Source organism: Vicugna pacos, chromosome 5 (genome assembly GCF_048564905.1).
Source record: "Vicugna pacos chromosome 5, VicPac4, whole genome shotgun sequence".
Classification (NCBI taxonomy): Eukaryota; Metazoa; Chordata; class Mammalia; order Artiodactyla; family Camelidae; genus Vicugna; species Vicugna pacos.
This window is the reverse complement of record NC_132991.1, coordinates 72,641,757-72,667,116: the sequence shown is the minus strand read 5'-3', so window position 1 is coordinate 72,667,116 and position 25,360 is coordinate 72,641,757. Positions and strand designations below refer to the sequence as shown.

At 35.0% G+C, this 25,360-nt stretch overlaps 1 protein-coding gene across 6 annotated transcripts in view; it reads right to left on the bottom strand.

Moving 5' to 3' along the window:
- Nucleotides 1-1,370: 1,370 nt before the first annotated feature.
- The window catches only part of SF3B1 (splicing factor 3b subunit 1), a 46,233-nt gene continuing 22,243 nt past the window's right edge, over nt 1,371-25,360 (bottom strand). Inside the window, exons 4-26 of one of the 6 annotated variants that reach the window (XM_031678068.2) lie at nt 24,735-24,839; nt 24,239-24,353; nt 22,322-22,401; nt 21,145-21,315; nt 17,679-17,916; nt 16,518-16,730; nt 16,149-16,270; nt 14,625-14,822; nt 14,428-14,529; nt 13,697-13,876; nt 12,959-13,045; nt 12,427-12,697; nt 11,988-12,133; nt 11,732-11,878; nt 11,460-11,585; nt 10,347-10,568; nt 9,754-9,936; nt 9,559-9,670; nt 7,988-8,108; nt 7,531-7,662; nt 6,122-6,394; nt 4,049-4,265; nt 1,371-3,772 (exon numbers count right to left, since the gene is read on the bottom strand). In XM_031678068.2, coding sequence (XP_031533928.2) covers nt 3,614-3,772; nt 4,049-4,265; nt 6,122-6,394; nt 7,531-7,662; nt 7,988-8,108; nt 9,559-9,670; nt 9,754-9,936; nt 10,347-10,568; nt 11,460-11,585; nt 11,732-11,878; nt 11,988-12,133; nt 12,427-12,697; nt 12,959-13,045; nt 13,697-13,876; nt 14,428-14,529; nt 14,625-14,822; nt 16,149-16,270; nt 16,518-16,730; nt 17,679-17,916; nt 21,145-21,315; nt 22,322-22,401; nt 24,239-24,353; nt 24,735-24,839 — 3,720 coding nt within the window. In that variant the 3' untranslated portion in view covers nt 1,371-3,613. Of the gene's footprint in view, nt 3,773-4,048; nt 4,266-6,117; nt 6,395-7,530; nt 7,663-7,987; nt 8,109-8,505; nt 8,576-9,558; nt 9,671-9,753; nt 9,937-10,346; nt 10,569-11,459; nt 11,586-11,731; nt 11,879-11,987; nt 12,134-12,426; nt 12,698-12,958; nt 13,046-13,696; nt 13,877-14,427; nt 14,530-14,624; nt 14,823-16,148; nt 16,271-16,517; nt 16,731-17,678; nt 17,917-21,144; nt 21,316-22,321; nt 24,190-24,238; nt 24,354-24,734; nt 24,840-25,360 lie in introns of those variants that run through there. The other 5 variants (XM_031678069.2, XM_072961530.1, XR_012072825.1 and 2 more) reach the window with 5 other exon arrangements.

The window sequence follows — 25,360 nt, the reverse complement described above, 5'->3', positions numbered from 1 at the left end:
TACCTGTTTCCTTTTGCTCATCAGCCTCCTTTTCTATTTTATCTAGTCTAAATTTCTTTAAAGTAATACTGATAGAAAATTATTTCATGAAATTATATTAGAGAGGGCAAAGGCAGCAAAATCTTCATTGTTGAATGTAGGTGGATGATAGATGGGTGTGCACTGTACTATTCTTTCAACTTTTCTCAGTGTTTGAAAATTTTTAAGTTTGGGAGCAGTTAAGATATAGGAACAATGAACAATTTATGCTACTTTTTTCTTTCTAGCACAAACATACTCCAGGATAACATAAATCCCCTCCAGCACCTCTCACTCGGTAAAAACTTCCCCCCAAATTTAACAAAGTTGTATTTGTCCAACATGACATGCAAGCATGCCTTTTATAATCTTTGGATTATAAAATGATAAACTATTAAGAATAAACTTTGAAATCTCAGCTTTTCTAGCATAAGCACTAACCTACCTCTTCTAGAGTTTACTGAGTCTTAAATTCTGAGTCATCTTAAATTCTAAATTCTACAGCTTCCTATCCACATTTTTTTAATAGGGAAAAACCAAGGGTCTGTGTCCTGCCTGCCCTCCTCCTCCAGCCACACTACACACCCCACCTCACAAGTGACAACCAGGGCCCTAAAAACTGCAAAGTGGCACACCAAGCAGCTGGAGCTCCTGTCCGTGCTGTGCACCTGGCTCCAACTGTCACAAGCTACTCCGAGGACCAGAGAGCAGTCAACATCTTACGTGTTTTCAGCGTGCTTTTCCCAGGACCAATGCAGAGATTTACCCAATGTAGGTGTTTATTTGTGTAAAGGTATTTCTACTTACTTTCAAGGTAACTGCTGCCTAAAATGTTTTTTATACCATACTTTGACTTTATCAGCCATATGCGAGCACTACTTAAATTAAACAAGTCTCAAAATGGTTCTCAAGCTAGGGAGACTCTGCCTTAAGGTACATGAGACAGCATCTGGAGGCATATTTGGTTGTCACAACTAGGGCGGGGTGCTACTGGCATCTACTGGGTACTCAGGGATGCTGCCCAACAGCCTACAACGCCCAGGACAGGAACTCACAATGATGTCTGGTCCCAAATGTCAACAATGCCAAGACTGAAAAATACTGTGACAGCTGCAGTTTCTGCTTCATCCAACCTTGCGGGATTTAAGCACTAAACATCAAAGAACCAAACGACTGAACCTATGTCGCTGCAGCTGTCTTTTTCAGCTTCTTTTAAAGAAAAAGCTTTTTGGTTTTTCAACATTAAATTCTCTTGTTTGGAAAACAACACAAGCTCATTATCAAAGTGGCATAACCACAACATAGTATGATAACAATACAAAGTCAACTAAGATTAAAAACTGGTCTAAGACTTTAGATATAATAAGTTTTATTCATCTGGTAGTACCTGATGCTCACAGGGCACCGTACAACAAATTTAAAAAATACAATATGAAAAAAATTGAACAGCCAAAGAGATCAATTCCATTAGAGGGCCCACAGAAAAACCAACAAAAGCCCAGAGAAAAACCCACCCACTATCCCCTTAAGAACAATAATTTCTTCCTGCTTAGGTTTGGCTTTAAGAAACACCAAAGAAAACGCGAAAGAAAAAGTCTTTGAAAGATAGTTAAAATTTCACATAGCGTCTTTCACGTGAGTATATCACAAAATGCTTTCTTTATTCAATAAGCATATAAAATAACCCAAACATCTGTGAGCCTCTATTTGGTCCCAACTTTTAAGATCGTAAGCAAGCTTCAGTATTGGCCTCACCTCTCTGTTCTCAAATTTTTTATCAGTAAAAAGTCACTTACGGTGTAGTCTCCTTTGCTCCACACTGCCACTACAAAGCATGGATGTTTTATATAAAGAGCAAGGGCCCAAGCAAATTGAAGTTATACAACTACCTGAAGTGAAAATGTAACTAAATTTTCCCAAGACTTGTTTAAAATCAAATTTTGGCTTTGAAATCTAATTGTATTCTTCAATTTTCGTGATTAGTAATTACTGAAGCCCATTTGGCAACAAGTATAGAGAACGGCCAAGATTTAAAGTTGCATGAGGGTTACTGTTACAAAAACTTAAGATTAATTTTGGAAATTTAAGTACACACTGACACGTGACACCTTACGTCACACAAGAAACAATAATGAGTTACCAACTCTGCCTGGACAATCAACTAATGATCAGTATCCATTTTGTACAAGTCAGTGAATTACAAGCCGTTTCTCAAGCCTCCAAAACAGGAAGACCCAAGTATTAACAGTTCAAGGAACAGACCTCGCAGTCTCGGAACACTGCTCTTACTGCAGCAGAGGCATCCCCTGCTTAGGATGCTGCAGAAGCTCATTTCCCATTAGAGTTCAGAGAAGTGCTATTTCATAAGGAGACAAAATTAAAATAGCTATGGAAAGTAAAATGACTAAAACTAAGAAATTTTTGGCCAGAAAATTAGGAAAAACTGAAAATATACTTTATTATACAAAAAACGGTAAGTACTGCCTTAAAGCTTGGTTCCTCTAGACTTAAATGGCGTCTCAGTTTATGCTCGACACCTATACATCAGCTTAGCTGATTGCTAACTGTAAAACTACGCAAACCTAGACGTTTCAGCTGTGCCCACTGGGTAACGTAAGTACGTAAGTAACCTGTAGCTAGATGTCTCTTCCTTTCCATCATACGGCATTTCTAAAGGGCGAGGGGGCAGGTCAAAAGCACCTTTGCATCCCCTACAACTAAACAGAATGGTTGGTATACATACAGTAGGTGCTCAACAGGTATTTACTAAATACATTGTTGAGGAGTGGCTTATGACATGGGAAAAGAGCCCGAAGATTGTCTTATTCTATTAGCATTACTTAGGTAGCAAGCGGTTTTAAAGATACCTTCCCCACGTTCTAAACAGAATCAAGAGTCGGACATGACATGAATCACTTTCCTTAAACATGTTCATAAAGCATTTTGAGAAATCAAGCGATGAAAGGCGCTATGTAAGTGCAAAATAATATTTCAAGACAGTTCAGCAAAGGTGCTATATCTTCTATGGTGATGGAAGGGTTGTGCTAGTTTGAGGTGAACACCCCAAAGCTACTCTTCTCAATATCATTATTAACAGAAAATGGAATTTTGACAAGGATGCCATCACTTTATATAGTTTGCATTCTGCTAACTACTTTCTATAAACCAAGTGACAGAAAATGATATTGAGCCACTTATTCTACACAAACCAATACTTTATCAAAGTTCCGCATTTTACAAGTCATGTTCAAAAAACACACACAAGTTAGCATTTTGTACACAAATGTTTATTTCTCAATTAAACATTCCCTTTAAACAGAAGGAATGAATTCTAAATCTTCATAATGATGAATTAAAAATGAAATCCCTCCAGTATAGTGTGTGTAATCACTGTGTTCTTGGTCACTACTGGCATTTACTGTTTAACATCAAAAACAAACACAGGTTATTTAAAAATCATGCTACTGGATTTCTAGCTCTTCCTCTACTGACCAGTTCTACGCTGATCTGCAATGTTTAAAAGTTTACATCACCAAATTGAAGCAAGTTTAAGGTGTGAAACAGCTGTGCATTAAACACAAAATAAACAATAAAGTTATAAGATATAATCAAGTTCATAACGAATATAGGTGTTCTTATCATCATTGTAGATTCTTGGGTAATGTGCTATGAGAGCATCCTGTGAACCAATGTAGATGGAATTGTAAATTTTCCAATATACATCTCTGACTTTCCGGGCTGGATGAAACAAACCCTAGAATAATTAAAAGGTTACATTATTTCAAGAAATACATAACCTTAACACAACAAACAAAAAACCATAAAGATATGGTTTGAAACATTTAAGAGGAAAAAAAAACCTGACAATTGCACAAAACTGCAATGGGCAAAGACAAAATCTAATCCTCCCTCCCCCTCCACGACTGTCTTCCCATACAGCACAAATATACCCTCCTGATAACTAGAACAGAGACATAATTCAACTAAGTTACTTTGTTCAGTGAGTATCTTTTAAAAATCTTGAACCTACCTGTAAACAATACTGAAGCATTCTGCATGGTCCAATAGCAACTCTCAGACCCTCCAGGGCCCCCATAACTGCCTGAATTACATGGGGAGATGTCTCAAACACATTGGGCCATACGTAGTTCAACAAGTGATTCAGCGAATCTTCACAACCGAATCCATAAACCCCAAGTGACATGTGCTGCACCACCGCACTAGCCGTCTGTCTGTGTACAAGGTCCCTGGAACAGGGAGGGGGAAAAAGCTCTTTGTCAAGATACAGTCTCTGTTTCACAGAAAATACTTGCCTGTCCATTAGAAACTAAATCACAAATTCAATGCATGGAATGGATGCAGGGTATCTTTACACCTTATGTATCTGATATAGAATGCTTTTAGAACGACTGATAATTCTACTTGAGAACTTGTTTTAATGACTCAAACCTCACCATGGCTCAAAAACAAGCCATATTCTCCTTTGAAAGTAGTATGAGTAAGAGCCCTGAACAGTGTATTTCTGTATGCTTCTAAAAGGGGGATACATGGTCTTACATGTAAATGATTAACAGTAATATCTCATTTTAAACCCTGTAAATTTAAAATCTTGAAGTAATTAAATACTAGTATACAATAAACACAACTGAGATTAAATCCATTCTCTTGTAGATTTTTAAAGTTTCATTCAAGAACTCAATCTGGGGAAAGGAAGAGAAGGACCAATAATTTCTCAAACCTACAGAAATAACAACTCTTATCACCTCTCATGGTTTAACTAAATTTATGACTAACCATCAAGTTATCCATTCCACAATTATTCAACTGAGTACAAACACCATGTGAGTTGGTAGTGGGTATAAAAACAAGCTCACACTCTTTACTCTCAAAGGCAGAAGAATATCTTAAAGGTATAAAAGGAAAAAAACAACAACAAAAAAACCAGAACACCTGAACTTACCACACCCTTATTTCTGTTATTTTATTATAATAATCTACCAGGCATCGTAGTGAAGCTATACTCCTCCTTAATAAATACATTTTCCAACTAAAGTAATGTTTTCATTTAGTAATTTTTGATGGAGTTACTCAACTACTTGGTACATACAACATAATTTTTTAATTTTTTTTTTTAAGTGAAAGCGAGTTTACTTGGAGAGATATACATTCCATAGGCAGAATGAGGGCCATCTGAGGTCAGACAGCACATAACCTTTAACTGCAGGTCATATACATCAATGACTCCACTATGAAGCTCAGGCACACCTCACTGAATATGGAGCAAGTATGAGTTACTCCCACTTAAATGGACCCCAGATGGTCAGACTTTTAGAGAGCATGATTCTTACTCTGTCTCCATGTCTTCCATATAGACCTTGTGGTAACTTGCTGAGTCCTGTTAAGTCTCCCTTTTGGAAGGTCAATAAGTAACTTTAATATGCACCTAAGAGTAACTGAGTAATTGAATGAGCTCTAAGTTGAATAACTTATCCTTCCTGAAAAATAAAGAGCCAATGAAACAGTCCTTTCCCTTACTACTTGGACTTTGAACTTTCTCTTACATGTTCTTAAGTAGCTTTTGTGTTTAAAGTTATTATGTCTGCCTAGATGGTTAAAGGTATCAGAACTCTATCAATCCTATCAAGCCATACTTTATTAATGGCCACCATCTGAATAAGTAGGGGCCTGCAATGGGAATAGTGTGGCTCGGGCAGGACGGGCAGGCTGTGTTCCATAGTTTAAAAGCCTAACAGAAATCTCTACTTCACCTGCCATAAAAGATCAGGTCTCTGGCACACCAGTAAGTGCATGCTCATCAATTATATGATATAAATTAATTTTTAAAACAAAATTTGATCAATTGCTGCTTTTCAAAATGTATTCAGCCTAATAGATATAAGAGGGGATTAAAAAGAGGAGGGGACACTTGGAAAAGAAAATTTGGGGAACCACTATAGTATATATAATCATAATTACAGTTTCATAAAAATCCAAGCTAGCAGTCCCTTCTTTAAGTGCATGACAACAAACAGGTCATTACTTCAGTAAGTTCTAAAATAAAAGAATTATTATAACTTTCTTGCATTTAGTTCAAGTCACTTACCTATCCATTAAAGCATCTTCAAGTAGTGGTGTTACAGCATAAATGTAGTCCTTTCCCATTTCGCCAATATATTCAAACAAGAAGGAAAGTGACTTTAACACTCCATTTTGAACATTCAGTTCAGGAACTCTGTATTCATTCATTAAGGCAGGCAGTACTGTGAAGGGTGAACACGTTTCAGCGACAATAGCTATTGCTACAGTGGTACAAACTCTGTTCTGCCTTTCCTGAACTTTGAGGTTGTTTAAAAGTGTAGCCAATACATCATGAGGGCTGGAAAACAATAAATTTGTCAGCAAACTGTTAGATTACAAGTCAAAAAAAATTTTGGAGGGAAGAAAAAATACAAAAGAATGAAACTTTATGCTAAGTAATTAATTGCTGGGAGCTTAGTAATTTTATGATAAAATACACTACTTTTAAGTCACTGACATTATTGCTTCTACTTAAAAACTTCATTTAAATTAAAATGTTCACTTTCATGGAAAAGTTCAAATGGATGCATTCATTCTCAAATGTCATTTACGGTCTTTAGTAAATTTCCTGAAATACAAAAAAAATTTCATTCAATGTTTAGACTGAGTAATTCGAGTGGCCAGAACACAGCAATTAGAGCTAGGCAACCTTACAGTAGTATCCAAACTGTGGTCTCCCATACAACCTGTTTTCCTTTATTTTCACCCCCCACACCTTTACTACATTTCTTCTTCTTCTTTAAGCATTTATTTTACCACAAACTTAAGAGGGACACAGGAGCTAAAAAGTTAGCACAACAGCTATTCATTGCAAATTTCTTGACTACATCACGGATGAAATAAGTGTTACAGCTATCAAAAGAAGGGTAGGGAGACTCTAATATGATTTTTGTTAACGCTGCACTGCTTGAAAATATTTTGTTATTAAGCCATACACATACATGAAATGAAGTATCTCATTTCCTACAATGACTTTCTTCTAGTTTGGCTGTGGTGGAGTGGAAGCAAATAACCCCAAATATCTAACAAAATAGCTGTTAATTCAGTTGTCTGTTGATTCATTTAAAAAAAGGTTTTAAAACACATAAAGCAGAGTAACATGAGAACTGAATTATGTTACTTGTTTTATTAAGAACTGGCCTTAATATTTTAAGAGGACCAACAAAATTTGAGATTATTCTGAAATGATACTGTTTCCCTCTCTAAAAATAATGAGGTATGATGAAATGAAATCTGAAAACCTTCTACTATTTTAATTCAATTTAAAATTTAAGAAACCTTTTCAAAACCTGAAGTTCAGTGGTAAAAGTCCATTCTAATTTTGCCTTACTCACATGCTTTTAAGAGATTTCTACAGAAATAGAAGCGTCAACACAACAGGTTTACTGTAAAGTAAAAACACACAAACAACAAAAACAAGTAAATACTACTCACCCGATGGCCTTTGCAATATAACCAAACGTGTTGACTGTGGCTCTGCGAATAGCTTTCTTGTGAGCTTTCAAGAGCTCTAAAAGCTCAAAACAAATCCTCATCCATTCTCTTGCAGATACATATTCAGCTCCCCTAGTTTTAAAAAAAAGTTAAATTTTTGGTGACAAGAAGTTTCAAAAGGTAAATCTGCAAATTCAGTTCTCAAAACATGATTACCAATCCATTTAAGCATTAAACATAAGTAGTACTATTGTTCAGAAAGGATGGTTTAGTTTTAAAAATATACTGCCATTCCCTCATTACCATCCAAACTGAAATTTCACTGAAAGTATTAATACTGGATAGACTGACCATATATACTCACACTAGCAACATTAAGCAGATTTGCAAAGTGAATAGAAAGTTGCTAAATGTGAAAACCAATACTGCTTAAAAAATATTTAGGTAATCTGCTTACCTATCAGCAATACGTCCAACAAGATCAATACAATTCTCTTGTACTTTCTCATGCCTATTCTTTAAGATGGGGGTGAGTCTAGGCAGCAGATCTTTAATTGGTGGGGTCATCTTATGCATACCTATTTAATAGAAGTCAACACACTATCAATTAACATTTGAACTACAACCTCGGTTCACTACACCTTTTATTCAGCAAGTAATATACATGACTAGACATAAATATAAACTTACAGCTGCCTATGGAAAGAAAAAGCCCCAAATTCTGACCAAATGCAGAATTGTTTTTAACTCTTTATTAACAACTTCTGATTATGCAAAGAAATGAAAGAAATTAGTGAAGTGATTTAAAGAATGATGGATACTCAACAACAAAAAAAAGTTTTATTTGGTTCTGAAATGTATTTGTACACTGACATTTAAATATGGGGACAGCTTATGTTCCGGCCATACACAACAATGTAAGCCAGAGGTAGACATGTAAATTAAAGCAAAATTTTCCAGAAAGGGCCCCCTTACCCTTTAACTGCAAAACAAACAGATCTCCAGTCTCCCTGCAATGCAGGGCATACTTGGATGGTATTTACACCTATGAAGAGAGAAAAAAGGAGGCAGCTGGCAGGGGCTCTTGCTCTAACTAGAACTGCTTGCTCTGACCAATAATATGGTTTACAACTCCCTGCAAACCAGAGCCCTCAAGTGGCCCAGTAACTAATTTTTGGCAAGTATCTCCAAGTATAGAAGACAGGGCTGAACTAGTGATTATATGTAAATGCAATGGTTCACAGATCTCCTATACTGCATAAAAACCTCTTACCAAAATGAGAAAAACAGTGGCTATCACAGCCAGCTATTTTGACCTCCTGATAGGTTATTTCTGCCCTTCCAACCTCTGCACAAGTTATTTTTGCAATAATTACATTCAATTATAATGACGGATAAAACAGGAGACCATTTGTTTGCTCCATCATAAGGACCTTAAAGAATAAAAGCTTTGTTCATGCATGCCTGACAGCATTTGTAATAAAGCTGTGTTTTAACTTTGGATTAAGAAATTGAACGGATAGTTTTACAGAACTGGAACTAAATAAAAATGAGATTATTTGATCAAGTCACTTTTCTCCCTGGTTATTGTTCCTTGAGTTTGATAACAAGCAGGAAAACCTAACATAATCAAGTCTGAATTAAATATATATTTGATCCTAAAGCTAAATTAAAACTTCAGAGTTCTCTGTCCCCTCCACCTCCCTTCCCACGTATTTTAGGTGAGATACTATTTTCACTAGGGTCCTCTAACCCATGACTTTTTTAAAAAGAGTTTTCTGAGTTGTGACTATTCCCTCCTCTCTTGCAGGTCCTCATCTTGCCCTCTTTTCTCTTTTAAAGTGAAAGATAAATGGGTTTTGGGAGGTAAGATTCTTATGACATTCCCAACTGAAACTTTCAGTGGTTAAAAAAGGTATCAGAGACTCAACTCCTAAGTAGGATTCTGTACTTTACTTTCAAAAAGCCAAAGAAAGTTTAAAAAAAAAACAAAATTAAAAATTCTTACATGACCAGCAAATTCCATACCTATTACATTTACAATGGCCTTCAGTGCTCCAAGAATGCTGCCCAAGACTTCAGGGTACTCTTCACCCAAATACTCATACAAAACAACACCCAAGTGCCCCATCAGTTTTTCCTGTAATTAAAAAAAAGTTAAAAATGTTACTGCTTACATTACTCCTTTTGGTGAAGAAATAAGAATCTGATACAAAAGCTTACCTCTTGACAAGTCTTCATAACAACAGCAGTTCGAGAGATCAAGTCAGCTGCCTGTTGCCGAACTTTTGCTGACTTATTATTTAAACGCCACAAAACTGTACCACAGATCTGAGGCAAATAAGGTTTGACTCGTTTGCCAAGAGCATTGACCACTGTGCCAAAGCCGTTCAACATTACTGAGTCCTAAAAAACAAACAAAAAGTTAAATTAAAAAACTACATTCGGGGGGAGGGTATGGCTCAGTGGTTAGAGCACATACTTAGTATTTATGCATGAGGTCCTGGGTTCAATCCCCAGTGCCTCCATTAAAATAACTAAATAAACCTAACTACTCCCCCCTTAAAAAAAAACAAACTACATTCAATGTGAACAAGAATTCAGTGTGACTAAACAATTGAAATACATTAATAGTTTTTAAAAATCTAACCTAAAATTCTGAGGTAAAAGAATACTTCTTTGTAGCCAACTAAATGAGAACATGAGCATTTAAAAAATTATTTCAAATTTAATTACTTTAGTGATAACAGTTGCTTGAAAATATGTTTTACAAATATGAAAGTCAGTAGCAACTTGCCATTAACTAGTATCATTACCTCTGTAGTCTGTTCTTGGAAAGCATAAAGAATACCATCAATCAGTTGTTCTTCAAGTTTATGATCAATATCTGCTGCTCCCAAATTGCCCATAATTTTCTCAATTGTTTCCATCACCATTTTTCTGTACTGCTCAGCTTCATCTTTCAGATCATCCACAATCCTGGAGATAATTTCTGCTGCACCTACTTTGTTTGCCAACTCCACAGTAGTATCAACTAACTAAAAAGAGAAGGAAAAATATCATTTAACTTATTGCTTTTCCAAGGAAATAGAGACATCATGAAAATGGAATATTCTAAAGATACTATTCAGCTGGTAAGCACGCTGACAATAGTCGACTCCTATTATAAACTTTAAGAGAAAGGTGACCAAAAAAATTTAAATGAGTCCAAACCTAAGTGATTTAAGGTTAAGACTGTATTCATGCTTCACCTAGCCAGATTAAGAGTTCATTTACTAGATAAAAATGTCAACTCATAGTTAGCTATTTATCCTAGAATGCAAAATCAAAATGGAAGTTAACTGGCTGACTAAAATCCATCTCCTTTCACAACCAAGCACAAACAACCCGTGAGGTTCCCAGAGCAAAAAATAATTTGTATAATATGCATTCTAACTGACTAAAGGTCAGCTGGAAGGATTTTTTTAATTTAAACTTTTCTTTTTAATGAAAGGCCATCATTAAAAGTACCCATAGTTTCACTGGACAGTGGTTCCCAAACTCAGCCAATTAATCACAATTACTGTACGAGCTTTTTAAAAACCACATATTCTTGATTCCATCCCCCAGAGCATTACTTCTTAAACTTTAATGTGAAAACGAATCACTAGGGGATCTTATTAAAATACAGATTCTGATTCATAAGTCTAGGATGAGCAGCTCTTGATATTCTGCATTTCTAACAAGCTCCCACGTGATCACATTTTGAGTAGTCATTCCCCAGAACTTCTCATTTAGTAGCTGTAGGTTGGGCCCTATAGTAAAAACGCCCTAGTTAATCTAATGAATCAGGTTTCAATGGCATATTCTCTAATCAATGCTATAATGTAATAATGCCTAGGGATGAAAGGATTTTTGAAAATACTTAATTTTTTATAGTAAAAGCTTACCTGTCGGTAATTTCTTCTATCCAAAGCCATTCTATGTTGCCAGAAGTGTTTGAAAAAAGGAGGAAGGATCTCTGTTTTAATGTAGTTCGCTTCTACACCATCTGTTCCACAACACTGCTTTACAACCTAAAACATTAAAAAATAATAAAAGTAACCAGAGTCCTGGTTTAGTATATAGTATTTTTTTAATGATATAAAATTCTCTTGAACCATGATACACACCCCAAGTTAGACTAACAAATCTTGAACAATTAATAATTTGTAACAATTACCTTCAGCACAATTTTCTTCATTTCTTCATCAGGAGACTGGAATTCTCGAATAAGAATTAACATCACTTCTCTAGTATAGTAGTTGGCATATTCTGCATCCATGAGAGGAATAAGATATCCAATAGCTTTTAAGAAAGCAGCCAGACCCTGTTTTAATGTTAAAAAATACATACATACTTAGTAAATTACACTTAAATCACTTTAACTTCAATGAATAGAAATAAAAAGAAAAAAGAAATCAAATTGGTGGATCTACCTTTCCTCTGTGTTGGCGGATACCCTTCCATAGAGGCTTTAACACAGAATCAAAAGATTCAATACCATAGGGAGTTGCTGCTTCAGCCAAGGCAGCAATGGCCAAAGCACTAATGGTCCGAACTTTCTGCTGCTCATCCACGAGACCTATAAAAAAACCAAACACAGGTTTTAACTAAGCAACATTACCTAATTCATATCATTATCAAGATTCTAGCAATGTATCTAACCATTTAGTCAAACTGCAGAATCTGTTCACATTAGACAAAACTAGGCAAAAGCCAGTATAAACCACAGCTTATTAGCAGCTCATATTACAAATTCCATCATAAACTATATGGTGTTTATGTAGTTCACTTCTATTTCTCACTCCAAAAATCAAGAGCCTAATTTTCAGGAAACCTGTCTTATAAGATAGACAAAGTTACATTACAACTCACCATGCTCAATGATTTCAACTAAACTTCTGAGATGTGGCAAAATGGCACAGCCCATAAGAATAGCTATTTGTTGTACAATCTTAATACCAGTGTGTCTCGCTTGCCAGGACTTCTTGCTTTTGCACACAGCTTTTAAGAAGGGCAATAATGAAGGAATCCCCAGGGCAGAGGCGACAACAGCAAAAGCTCTAGCTGTTGTGTTACGGACATACTCATCCATGTTATCTATATCAGGTCTCATGGTAGAGATCATAGTAGCCAGACCAGCAGCCTAGAAGTGCAAGAAAAAAGGTAACATTAACTCTCAACTATTTCCTTCTATAGTCAAATAATCTAATCAACAAATATAAAACTGGGAGGAGGCTATAGCTCAGTGGTAAAGTGCATGCTCAATGTGCATGAAGTCCTGGGTTCAATCCCCAGTATGTATGTATGTATGTATGTATAAATATAAATCTAATTCTCCCCTCAAAAACAATTAAAAAGAAAAAAAACCCAAATATAAAATGTTCTTTTCCAGAAATATAAATACCTTTGCCAAATTAGAAATAATCTCTCGACCTTCCACCCTGGCATAGTAATCTTCGTCAATCAACAATGGTTCAATGACCACTAAGATCTGAAAAAGAGAAGGAGCTACATTTTCACACCAATTACTGACGCAACGTTCATGTAGCAGACTACATATAGAAATTTATGAGGACTATGTTAGTCAAGGGACAAATTAAGAATTTTAATCACACAATTTCAAACTCCATATAAAGATATTTGGGAGAATTGTTAACCACACAGACTATTAAATACACACACACACTACCCTGTAACTGGATTTTATAATTCTAAGCCATAATTACCATCAGTAAAAAGATGGTCCTTAGTACTAAATGGCATGGTACAGAAAACATACATTTTCTCATCCTAATATCAACAAAAGCAAATTTTAAAATATGAATAATATGAACCCATTCTATAAGATGGCAAAAAGTTAAATCTATTTATGTATGTATTTATTTATATGTGTGTGATAATACACTTGTGCAAAGAAAAAGGTCTGGGAGGGCATGTAAATTTAACATTGGTTAAACAAGTATCTTGAAAGGGGTTGAAATTTCCCTTTTTATTAGAAATGTATAGCATCAGCTATTACTTTTTTAGAATGTTAAAACTTCACAAATACACCTAATAATAAGCTGGGAGGGGGGAAATCCATGAATTCCTTTTATTTTTAAAAATATCAGATCATTAGAAACACAAATTGATAACAACAAACCTTGTGCACATATGGTCGAACTAAGTCATCAAGTTTGTATAATATTCTATCAATAACTTTCACAAGTAAATGACGTTCTTGATCCTCAAGTGTAGGAGACATCAGTAGAGGAAGAATCTGATTAAACAAAGGACCAGCTCCAAATTCACGAGCTTTATCAGTAATCTGACGCAACGCAGCCTGAATGAAAAGAGTAAAAGGTTGTTTCTTTATAAGTGTTCTGAATGAGCAAATTAATTACTCCATGGTTTTCTGTAACTGAGTATTTTAATGTAAACTTCCCAGACATTTTACATAGAGTAATAGTAGGAATTAAAACAGTAGGAATTCAAAATTACTGAGGTATGAATTCCTGTGATGAAGGCTCAATGTTTTCAGTTAATTCAAAAGGATAATAGAGCAAGAGTCACAAGGGTATAATACAAAATTCCTTAACCTTCCCTAAAGGATCACCCATCTTCATGCCACATATGATTCTAATACAATTCCCCACATAATTCCACTAATTAGACCTTAGAATCTCCAGCATGTTTAAAAGGTTTTGAGGATAATATGGAGGATCTCTTTTTTTCAATATCCTTATTAGCATAAAATCTCTGATGAAAAAGCTAAATCCTTCACACACCTTTCTCTCGCTTATACTCTGCCATTGGTAAAGATGAAGAAGTTAATTAGAAATTTCTAAACATATAATTATAATGAACATGATGATTTAATAAACTGGTACTTACCTTTCTCATTGGAGGTGTTCCATTCTTAATCTTTAAAAGCAACTTCATTATTTTTCTCTCTTTTTGCTCTTCTGGACTAAGTGTTGATTCATCAACATCAACCTAACAGTAAAAAGTAAAAAATTTTAAGGTAGGTGTAGATACTATGATTTGTAGCTGCTAAATAAAAATATTTTATTTCTGCTACTGTCACTTACCAAAAGTTTATCAAAGTACTGAATATCATCAGGTTTTAAAAATGGAAGATTTCCAGATGGCTGGTCATTAACACTTTTCATAGTTCTATCTTCAGTTTGCATGTGGAAACCGGTCATACCACCCAAAGGTGTTGGAGTTGCTGTCAGTTTTCGAGCTGGAGTTCGAATAGGAACATAACCAGCTGGAGGAGGAAGTACCTAATACGATTAAAAAACAGTTTAGGATTTTCTTAACTTTATATAGTAAAGAATTGCATAAATGAATAATATTTGCACTTACGCTTTCTGCTTAGAGACAAAAATTAACATCGATTCAGTTTTTCTATCTTAATTATAAATTTAAAATATATGACAAATATTAATATAGCTCATCAAATTTAAATTTAAATTAACTGTATTAGGAGTGTGGGGAAATGAGGATACACACAAAATGGGCTTATAAAATTCTGATCAAATATTACTCTATATAAACACGTTGGTGAACCAATGCCACATAAATGGAAATAAGCTCACAAAGTGCACATAATATGTGAAAGATTATATTTTAGTAATAAAAACAAAGATTCTTCACATAAATTTCTGCACTGTAAAAGGAAATCTTAATATTTAAGTCACTCAACAAAAATGAGTTAAATGCATAAAAACTAAAACCAAAATATTTACCAAAGCCCTGTAGAATACACACCATTTGACTAAAACAAAAAAATTCACTAAACACTCACAAAGATGATTTTTCCCTCCTATTAATAAAGAAGTCAATGAATACAACTGAGACAGACACGCAGGCAGTCAATAGCAGGTTGTAAAGTGACTATAGCCACAGCATTACATGGAGGCTATAAGAAGTTATAAAGCAGTAATTCATGCATACTTGAAACAAATACTCTAACACAAACCTAATGAGGGGGCAAGGGGAAACACAAACAAGCATACAAACTGTTAAAAAGTAATAGGCCTTGGCAGAAAAGGTTCTTTATATAAAGGCCACCAAATGATTTAGTTTCCAACTTTGGTTATAACATCAGATATGACCCACTTCAGATCAGCAAACGGTCCCTGAGTCCCAGGTACCTACAAGATTTTATAGTTTAAAACAAACTTAAAGTTGTTACGATAAAGAAAGAACACTGTTTGTGTTCACTGGCAACCCATGAACTTAAATACACAAGATCTTGTGAGGCACCAAGTAAAATAACCGTGATTTAATATGAGCTTAATCTTGGGGCTGCTGATAAACTGAAGCAGCAAGCTATTCTACACCCCTAAGGGAGCAGTTCTTAAATATGGTCCTAGAAGTCCTTGAGAGTTCTCATCTTCCAGAAGTAAGAAAAGCTTCATGTCATTCATTTCTTTTCATCTCTATGACTTTTTGGAAATGAAATATACTTGGAAATAGCTAAAGAATGAAATAGTAGTAGTAAATTTGGAAAAGGTCAATGCAGACTTGATCAGTTAATATTTTTCAAAGAATATTTAAAATAAAATCCACATCCTAAAAACCACATTTGTATTCACTGTTATTACCTTATATCCTTCTGGGAACATAGCATCTAATTCTTCGTCAGACAGTGGGCGATTTCTCTCATCAATTTCTCTCTCCCACCGCCAAGCCTGAAGTTGTTCAGGAGTCATACTCATTATGTGACCTACCAAAAAAGCAAATTTCTGTAACAATCTACATAGTGTACTTCATCATACATAAGTCCTTGGGATATAAGACAGTTAAGATCATTCTAACATTTAATAGTTTTTATATTATAAACTCAAAGCAAGACTTCTTTTTATATCCTGTTATTCTTGCTAAAAATTGGGCATTAATTAAGAAAAAACCACAAAGAAAAAATTCAAAATATTAACAGGGGAAAAAATTATTTCTTATGATAAAGTTCATACCTGGAGTAGGGGTAGCCATGTTCATGGCTGGTGTGCCAATTGGTGTTTTTCCGGGGGTCAGAACAGGAGTGCTTCCACCCATCTGACTAGCTGGTGTTTCATCCCAACGTGACTTTCTTTTACTGGCGCCAGGAGTTGGTGTTTCACCAATGGAATCTCCACCTCGATCTGTTCGAGGAGTCTCAGCCCATCCACTTCCATGCCCAGGGGTATCTTTAAAGAAAAAGAGTGAATAAGCCTACAATTTGAACCACTGTCAAAAAATTACTATTTATTCTCAAACTGATTAGGTTCATAAACAGGATATTCCTAAAGTGGAGATCCATTTAAGTTTTAATGTTTCCTTTACTATTTTTTGGTTCTTTCCCACTGATGACAAAAACAATAAACAGTAACCACTGAGGAATAGGAAAACAGAGCAAGTAATTTTTTTTTTAACATCTATAGTATCACAACCCAGAGACAGCCAATTTATGTATCTTGAGCCACTCTTTATTTCTCCTTAAGTGAGATTACTCCAAATGCACAATTCTATACTGCTTCTCTGGTCCATTATATGTTAAACACTCTGCCTTATCATTAGAAATTTCGTAATAAAATTTTAATACAGCAGATGTATTACTAAATCTTAACCTCTCAAAGCTAATCTCAAAACTGTTAACGAAATACAATTTTAGAGAGTTTACACAAAAAAAGAAATTTAGGCAAATTTACACAGAAAGTACACTAAAGGTTACCAGGGTCTGGGAAGAGGAATGGAGAGTTACTGCTTAATGGGTACAGTTTTTGTTTGGGGGTAATGAAAAAGTTCTAGAAATGAACAGTGGTAATGGCTGCACAACACTGTGAAAATACATGCCACTAACTGCACACTTAAAATGGTTATAATGGTAAATTTTATGTTATATATATTTTACAACAGTAAAAAAAACAGGTTATGGTATACAAACTTTATTTTCTCCTAATGTTCTTCCTAAAACGAATCTTAAACTTCTTCAAGAAGGGAAAAGAATTAGGCATATAATCTCCTCAGTTTTTTATCTGTACAGAAAGCAGTTATTTATCCCCCAGGACTAGAGAGAACAGATTTTGACCTGTAAACATACTACTCATCAAATCAACATTTCTCCTAAACATAAACCCAGACTCCAGTAGAAGTACCTCTTTCTGTTTTGGGGGTCTCATCCCATCTGTTTTTACGAGCACTGGAAGTTGCACCTCCGTGGCCTGGTGTTGCGTGGCCTGGTGTATCACCTCGCCCAGGAGTAGCAGCCCCCGCAGGTGTGTGACTAGGTGTAGGATCCCATATTTTTGAGCCTGGGGTTGCTCCAGGAGTCTCACTTCCCTTTGCACGACCTGGTGTCTCATCCCATCTTAAGGAAGGGGTATGTCCAGGGGTCTTAACAGAGCAAAAAAAAAAAAAAAATTCATACACCCACATAAAAACAACTAGAAAACTTCTGTTTAAGCAAACAGAAAAACTAAATAAATGTTTCAGTTCATAATTAAGAAAGATTATCCTTCTGCTTAAGATATGTACTTTCTAACAGTATGTTTACAACTAAAAGCAATTCAAAGGTTTAATCTGGGGCAATGAAAAAGTCCTAGGTTAAAAAAACCAATGTATTTTGGGTAATATTCTTGGTTTTGCCACTACTAGCTCCATAACTTTGGGAAAATATTAAGGCTTCTGTCTGGATTAGCAAAGAATTTCAGCTTTAATTTTATCAGCACTGCTCAAACTGGAGCTTAGAGACACAGACAGACTCAGGAGTTCCCACTAAGAATATTTTTGTGTTTTTGTTCAATTTTGTGCGTATTTAATTAATATAGGCATGTTCTGGATCACCTGGGTAATTATAACTAGATCCTGCCACATAATTTCAATCTTCAAGATGAGTTTATATCTACAACCACATTTATAAAAATATTACTCTAACTGATGCTGGCAAGCTTAGTGAAAAAGATTAGAATTACACTTAAGTAATCAAAAGTTCCATGGTAGTTCAAACAGAGACAAGTAGTGAGCAACGTAGGGCATCAGAAAGTGTGTGATAGCAAACAGTGCGAAAAATACTATATCAAGAACAGCAAGTGATTTAGCGGAAGCAAAATAAATTCTGTATTTAAATTCTGTTAAGTTTTGTAGTATACTTTTATATATTTCCTTTGAAGTTGGATGCTCCAACACAAGAGTCCTACTTTATTTTGTTTGCAAATTTGCCTACATACCATAACAAATAAAGACTCAATATTTTTTCCTTTCAAAAGATTCTACTACTTAGCGGTGAGACAATTCTGAATTAGCTGAGTAAAGCACATAAATTGTTGAAAATTTTGGTAACTGCTCCTCCTACTGAATCAGGAAGGAAATAAATTCTTCCTAGTATCCATTCTAATTCCCACAGTCATGCTTAGGATGGAGTTATGTTAAATGAGAAGTGCGAAAAAAAACATGCTCTGAATTTCTTTAGTTTTTATAAGACAGACACTGACTCCTGTGTCTACTTTTCAGTTAAACACAACAGAAGGACAAGTTTCTCTTTTCCAGTTTTTAAAATTTGCAATGAATGTCAGCAATAGAATTTAAGTTAGTAATAATTTATATTCTGCAGAATCAAAGCCTCTCATATATCACAGCAAGCAAATGGGAAGTCCCCAAGATCTAAAACTGAACAGTTCGGGAATTAGGTTTAGCATATTTAAATTCTGGATTTGGGGAAACACTGCTGTGGTCTGACAGATTTTCCCTAATTTGTAAAAAAAAAAAAAAAAAAATTCTGTAGTCTATGTTAGAATCAACAGTGACTTAGACTAGAGAGGTGGGGACAGAGATCATAAAAACTGGCTAGATCCTGAATATATTTAAAGGTGGGGCCAAAAAAATTTATTTATGAATAGGTGTCAGGTAAGAGAATAAGAGGTGTATAGGATGCCTGAAACGATTCCTAAGGGTTTTGTTTGTGCCAACAGAGCAGGCTGGAGGGAGTGAACACGGAAAACACCTATTAAACATCAACTATGTCAGGTCAGAGAAGTAGGGATGGATTTGTAAATTTGGGAGCTGTCTGATACGGACAGTACATAAAGACAGCAGTGAGATCCTAGGGAATAACTTTAGATGGAAAAGAGGACCAAGGATGAAGCACTGAGTACCCCGAAGTTAAGGAAACTGAGGAAGATACAGCAAACAAGATTTAAGAGCAGCAGCCAGCGAGGGACATACTATCAGAATCAAGAAAGACTGAAGCCCAGAGGCTGAGAAAGAGAAGAGTACCAACAAATGCCGAATGCTACTGATATGCTGAGTACTATGAGGACTGAGATCTGATCTTCGGATTTAACAATGAGGAAGTCAAGTCACCTTGACAAAAGAGCTGGTGCGGTGGTGCACGTAAAAGCACAGAGCACAAGTATAGACAGACAACTCATTTAAAGCATTTTGTGGTAAAAAGAGATAGAAAAAGGATGATAGATGGAAGAGGATGTGAGGGTCAACAGAAGATTTCTTGTAGTTTTTTGTTGTCTTTTTTAAAGATGAAGATGGGTAAAATGTGTTTGCTGGTGATAATAACCTAGAGACAACTGGTGTTACATGAGAGTCCTTGAGTAATAGGAGATAGGAAATGGCACATAAGCAGATGGGCTAGCTTTAGATGGCCAACCTGTACCAACAGTTCATATTATAACAGAAGGAAAAGCAAAGGAGATGAGAACATACACAGGCATACCAGTAGATTTCACAGCAGGAACATGTACACTTTTCTCTTTTAATTGTTTCTATCTGGGGTAAGGTAAAATAGGAAGCAAAGTCATCAACTAAATAGGAAGCAGCTAAGGAGGTACTACAGGTTTGACATAGCATAAAGAAGTCCTCTGAAGGGGAGGGGAACAGAGTTACTGCTTAATTATTACAGAGTTTGCTTGAAGTGATGAAAAAGTTTTGGAAATAAACCATGCTCATGGTTGTACAACATTGTGAGTGTAATCAGTACCATCAAATTGTACACTTAAAAATGGTTAGAACGGCAAATTTTATATGTATTTTACTATACACACATAAAAAAGTTTTAGGTAAGTAAATGAATGAAGGAAACACACTTAAATTCTTCTTCCAGAAAATGAGGAAGACCACTATGTTATACTCAACCTCCACATAATGTGACATATTGCATTTCTATATTTAATATTCCAAAAGGAACACTCCTTTACTCCATGTTATGAACTGAATTGTGTCTGCCCCAAAAGTCATGTTGAAGCCCAAACCCCCACTGTGACTGTATGTGTGGAGATTAGATCTTTAGTGAGATAATTAGGTTAAATGAGGTCACAAAGCTGGACCCTAATGTGATAGGACATTATACAAAGAAACACCAGAGCTCACTCTCTTTCCATGTGCAGAGTGAGGATACAGCAAGAAGGCAGACATCTGCAAGCCAGAAAGAGAGCTCTCACCAGACACCAACCCTGTTGGCACCTTTATCTTCAAGCCTCCAGAATTGTGAGAAAATAAATGTCTTTTGTTTAAGCCACCCAGTCTGTGGTTATCTTTTTATATCAACAAAACCAGACTAACATACAACATGAGAGAAAAAAAATTTTTAAATAATAAATAAAAAGAAATTACCTCTGCTTGATCCCAACTTGATAGCTTTTTTGGAGTGGCACCAGGAGTCTGATCAGCTGTTTGATCCCAACGCCGTTTTCGTTTTGAAGGAGGCTGGGATGCTGCTGCTCCATTGACGACTTTTAGTTCTCCAGCTTTAGCTTTTTCTGCTAGCTGTTGCCTAATTTCTCTCTGAAAAATATTTAAATAAGCAGTGAGCATGTTTAAAACATTTTCAATAGACTTCTATATCATTAGTACAGTCATTTCTATTTAATGCCATTTTATTCTTCACTCAGTCTCCTTTCTATGCTACTGGTAGTCCCATTCCTTACTTTTCCCCTCCCATATTTTCAAGTTTTATACACTGTCTTTCTGCACAACAGACAAGCAAATATAGAATTTATAACAGAGTATGCTGCTTTATATATAGTTTATGAAGTAAAATCTTCAGTCAATGGTAGTGAACTAAAATGTTTCCAGTGAAAAATAGTTTTATTTGAAACAAATATAAATAGCAATTATGTTAGAAAAGTGATAAAGTAAAAATTTCAAAATTATGTTACAATAACTAAATATTATATATATAGTCACAAAAAATGCACACTTAATGACTTTAAAGTGAGTTCCATTACCCCACTTCATCCATTCAACAAACAAATCTATTATATATTCATAATAAAGTTACGGAAATTAACTATTAAAACAAAACGAAGCAATCTTTGCACGCCAGCAGGATTCTTGAGAATTTTCCACCCACATTCAAACTGAATTTTTTGGAAGAATTAGTGGCTTTTCAGAGAATGACTGTACTATACTGACTTTTCCCTTACACACTGACTTCAGGCACACATCATCAATCTTCCCCACAGATATATCCACTATAAGATGTGTGTGTGTGTGTGTGTGTGTGTGTGTGTGTGCGTGCGCCTGTCTCCGTCTCTCTCTCTCTCTCTCCCTCTCCCTCTCTCTCTCTCTCCAAGCAGCAAGGAGTCAGGCACTAGAAAAGCGTAGAAATATGAAAAGTTTAATTGGGGAGGTGATAGAATTTGGGGTAAGGTTCTTATTAACTTAATTTTTATTAATATTGTTAAAATACTACTTGTGAAGCAAGTAAAAAGGAAATATAAAAGTTTCTCAATCTCAACTTTTTTTTTACATTCTTTCACAATCATTAAAATAAAGCAGGTTCACAGACCTCTTCTTTAGTTAAATGCTGTTCTCGCATTACATCCATGTAAGTCCTAGCATTCATTTTAGGATCAGGGGTCTTCCCTCCTGCAGAAAAGAACAGCAACAGGACAAGAGTACAATAAATAAAAGATAATGAGGTTCAATTGATTTATCTGCCCTGCTCTACTATTACATTATTCCATAATCATTTAATTTATTTTTTGATGGAAAACTTTAATAATTATACATCTTACTTTTTATTGAGTTTGCTGATCAATTTAACCTGTTTGAACACAAACATATCTACAGCAGTTTAAAACAAATATTTTAATGCATATAAAAACAAAATGACAGCACAGTTTAGAGTCTTCAGAAGTGATGGGTTCCTGGGTTGCTAATCCGGAATACGTACACTTTCGTGCCTTTGTCTCCATCAGCAGTTCTGACTTCAAGCAGCAGAATAGAAGCCTAGAAAATTATCTCTTTACCATTAGTAACACTTTGGAAAGATATTTATATTCAAAACATTACCTGTTGCAAGCTGTTAAAATCCTGACTACAAGTAACTATGACTAGACAAATTCTTCATACAATGTTCTAGAACAGTTAAAGTTTAGAAAATGATTTTCAAAAATATACCTCTAATCTTATTCTGATGTCATGTTACTAAAAAGGGCTTCATGCTTTTTACATTTTGTTGAAGCAGAAACATATTTTTATCTTCTTAGAAAGTATAAGTAACAACTGGAAACATATTACTTGAGATATATTACTTCTACCAGTTATTATGATGCATACAGAAAAAAAGTGGTGTACAAAGAGATGTGTTAGTCTCTTGGTTAAAGTTTCAGTATTTGCTTTTCAAACTTCAAAATATCTTAAAGAAGCCCAAACAGTATATAACAAGATTCACAGAGGCACACTACGTTTTAGAAATGTGATAATTAGCTATACAAGTAGTATAGCATCACAATTTAGGAAAAAAATAATAAAATTCTAAGACATTTCCTATGCTGAAGATCATGCCCAATTGGTAGTGTCATTCTTTCTGACACTAGCTCTGATAAGACTTCCTTTGGAATACTTTTTCACCATAATCTAGAGAGGATGTGTTGAACTGCACCCTTAAGAATGCAGACAGGACTGGCATATAGCAGTACTGCTGTAGGAAAGAAATTAAGGACAGTTAGTATGGGCCTGTGAATTCTGACATACATGTTTAAATCAATTACAATTATGCAAGTAAAAAAAGAATATCCCTACTAATTCATGCAGGCTGAAAGTCTAATTTGTAAACCTGCAGCAGAATCTAATTTTAAGAAACAGGCACCTAATTTTGATTTTGAAACTCACTCACCTGAGGAAAGCTTCCATCAGGCTCACTATGTCCCTTGTGCTGACCTGCACACTAAAATTAGCAAAACAGACTCCAACTATTAAAAATATCAAAGTCTCTGTATACATACTTCTGTTTTAACTTTAAGTATGCTTAAAGCAAAGTAGGTGCAATTACTAAACTATATTTAGAGCAATATGGGGGGGCTCTAATGTGGAAACAGATTCTCAAAAGTAACAATCCTAAAAATCTAAGATTTGGAATGAAAACTTTCAATAATTTGAAAGTATTCTGAGCAGAAAAACACATTTGTTCAAAGTAAAGAAAGCGTACCCAAAACAAAAGTAAAAGAAAAACCTTTAACCCTTTGCGTTTCTATGGCATTGGCTCATTATTTTCTTGTCCTTCTACCTGGAAAGAAAACTGGCATTATAAAGATGAAGAATATGGCATCTGTGACTTCAACCAAATCTATACAAATCTCTAACGGGGGGATTTTTAAAAAGAAAAGCAAATTCATAAGCATGCCAAAAAAAATCAAAGGGCTAAAGACAACTTAACACAAATAAATTTCTGAACACTTATAGAAAAATGGGAAAGAATTACCATCTGCAAAAGGATCAAGACGCTCCGGGGAAATTATCATGGTCCGCCTATGTTTTTTGTACTCATCTTCCCGGTCTGCAATCTTCGGAGGTCGGTGCTCAGCAAATGGATCATACTGAAAAGGGGTATGTCTCATTTATTACCCACTTATTAAATAACCAAACAGAATATTACAAACAAAAATCCAAACATTATAAAACACATAAAAATGTTTAATAAATGCCTATTAATATTTCTGTATTTTATAAATATATGTTCATGTGAAAAAAACAAGGCATATGGAAATGAGATAACTTCCACAGTTCAATTCTTCATGAAATGATTACCCTAATAAGATAAACTGGGGATTATTACTAATTCTCCCAAATCAAGTCTTCTCCATACATTCTAATAACCTGATTCCTAAAACATGTGAGTTTCCATGGGAATTAAGACAGTTTTATCTGAATAAACTCTGGCTTCAATTAAAAAAAAAAACAACAAAACAACAAGGCACCTGTTCTGTTGACTGTGGTATGTCATTAAGCAGTGCCACAGGCGCGTGGTATCCTGGCTTCTTCTGCCCGAGCAGACTTGTAGATGATGAGTAGTCGTCGTCATCCTGCAACAAGACACCCCCAAAAGCCAGACAAAACCGTCAGCACTTAAAAACTAGAACGAACATACAAAGAGATTCAACATAAAATCAAAAGACAGTATGATGAAACTTGTTAACACTTAGGTTTTCTTTTCAACTCGAAAAGCTATTAAGTAAACTCAGTTCACCACATTCTTTTAAAAATAGTAAACAAGGAATGCTTTCTGTGGAAGTCAATTAAAGTTAGGTAGAGACGAGGAAAACCTAAGCATTTCCTTTTCTCAGAGGGCACAATGAAATTTGTTTTGGAAACTACAAACAGCTTCATATTTAGAACTATCCAGCTTCCTTGTCTTTTTGATTTTTTTTTAAACATGATTTAACCACAGAAACAAGTAAAATGTAACTAATTTTAAATGTGTTATTCCTCTGGTAGTTAAGTTTAAACTGAACAATGTTACATTATTACTTTACTAGTGTTAAGAAGTGCAACAATGGGTAACTCTCCTGAAGATCTTAACATCTCATTTATTCTATTTAAAAAT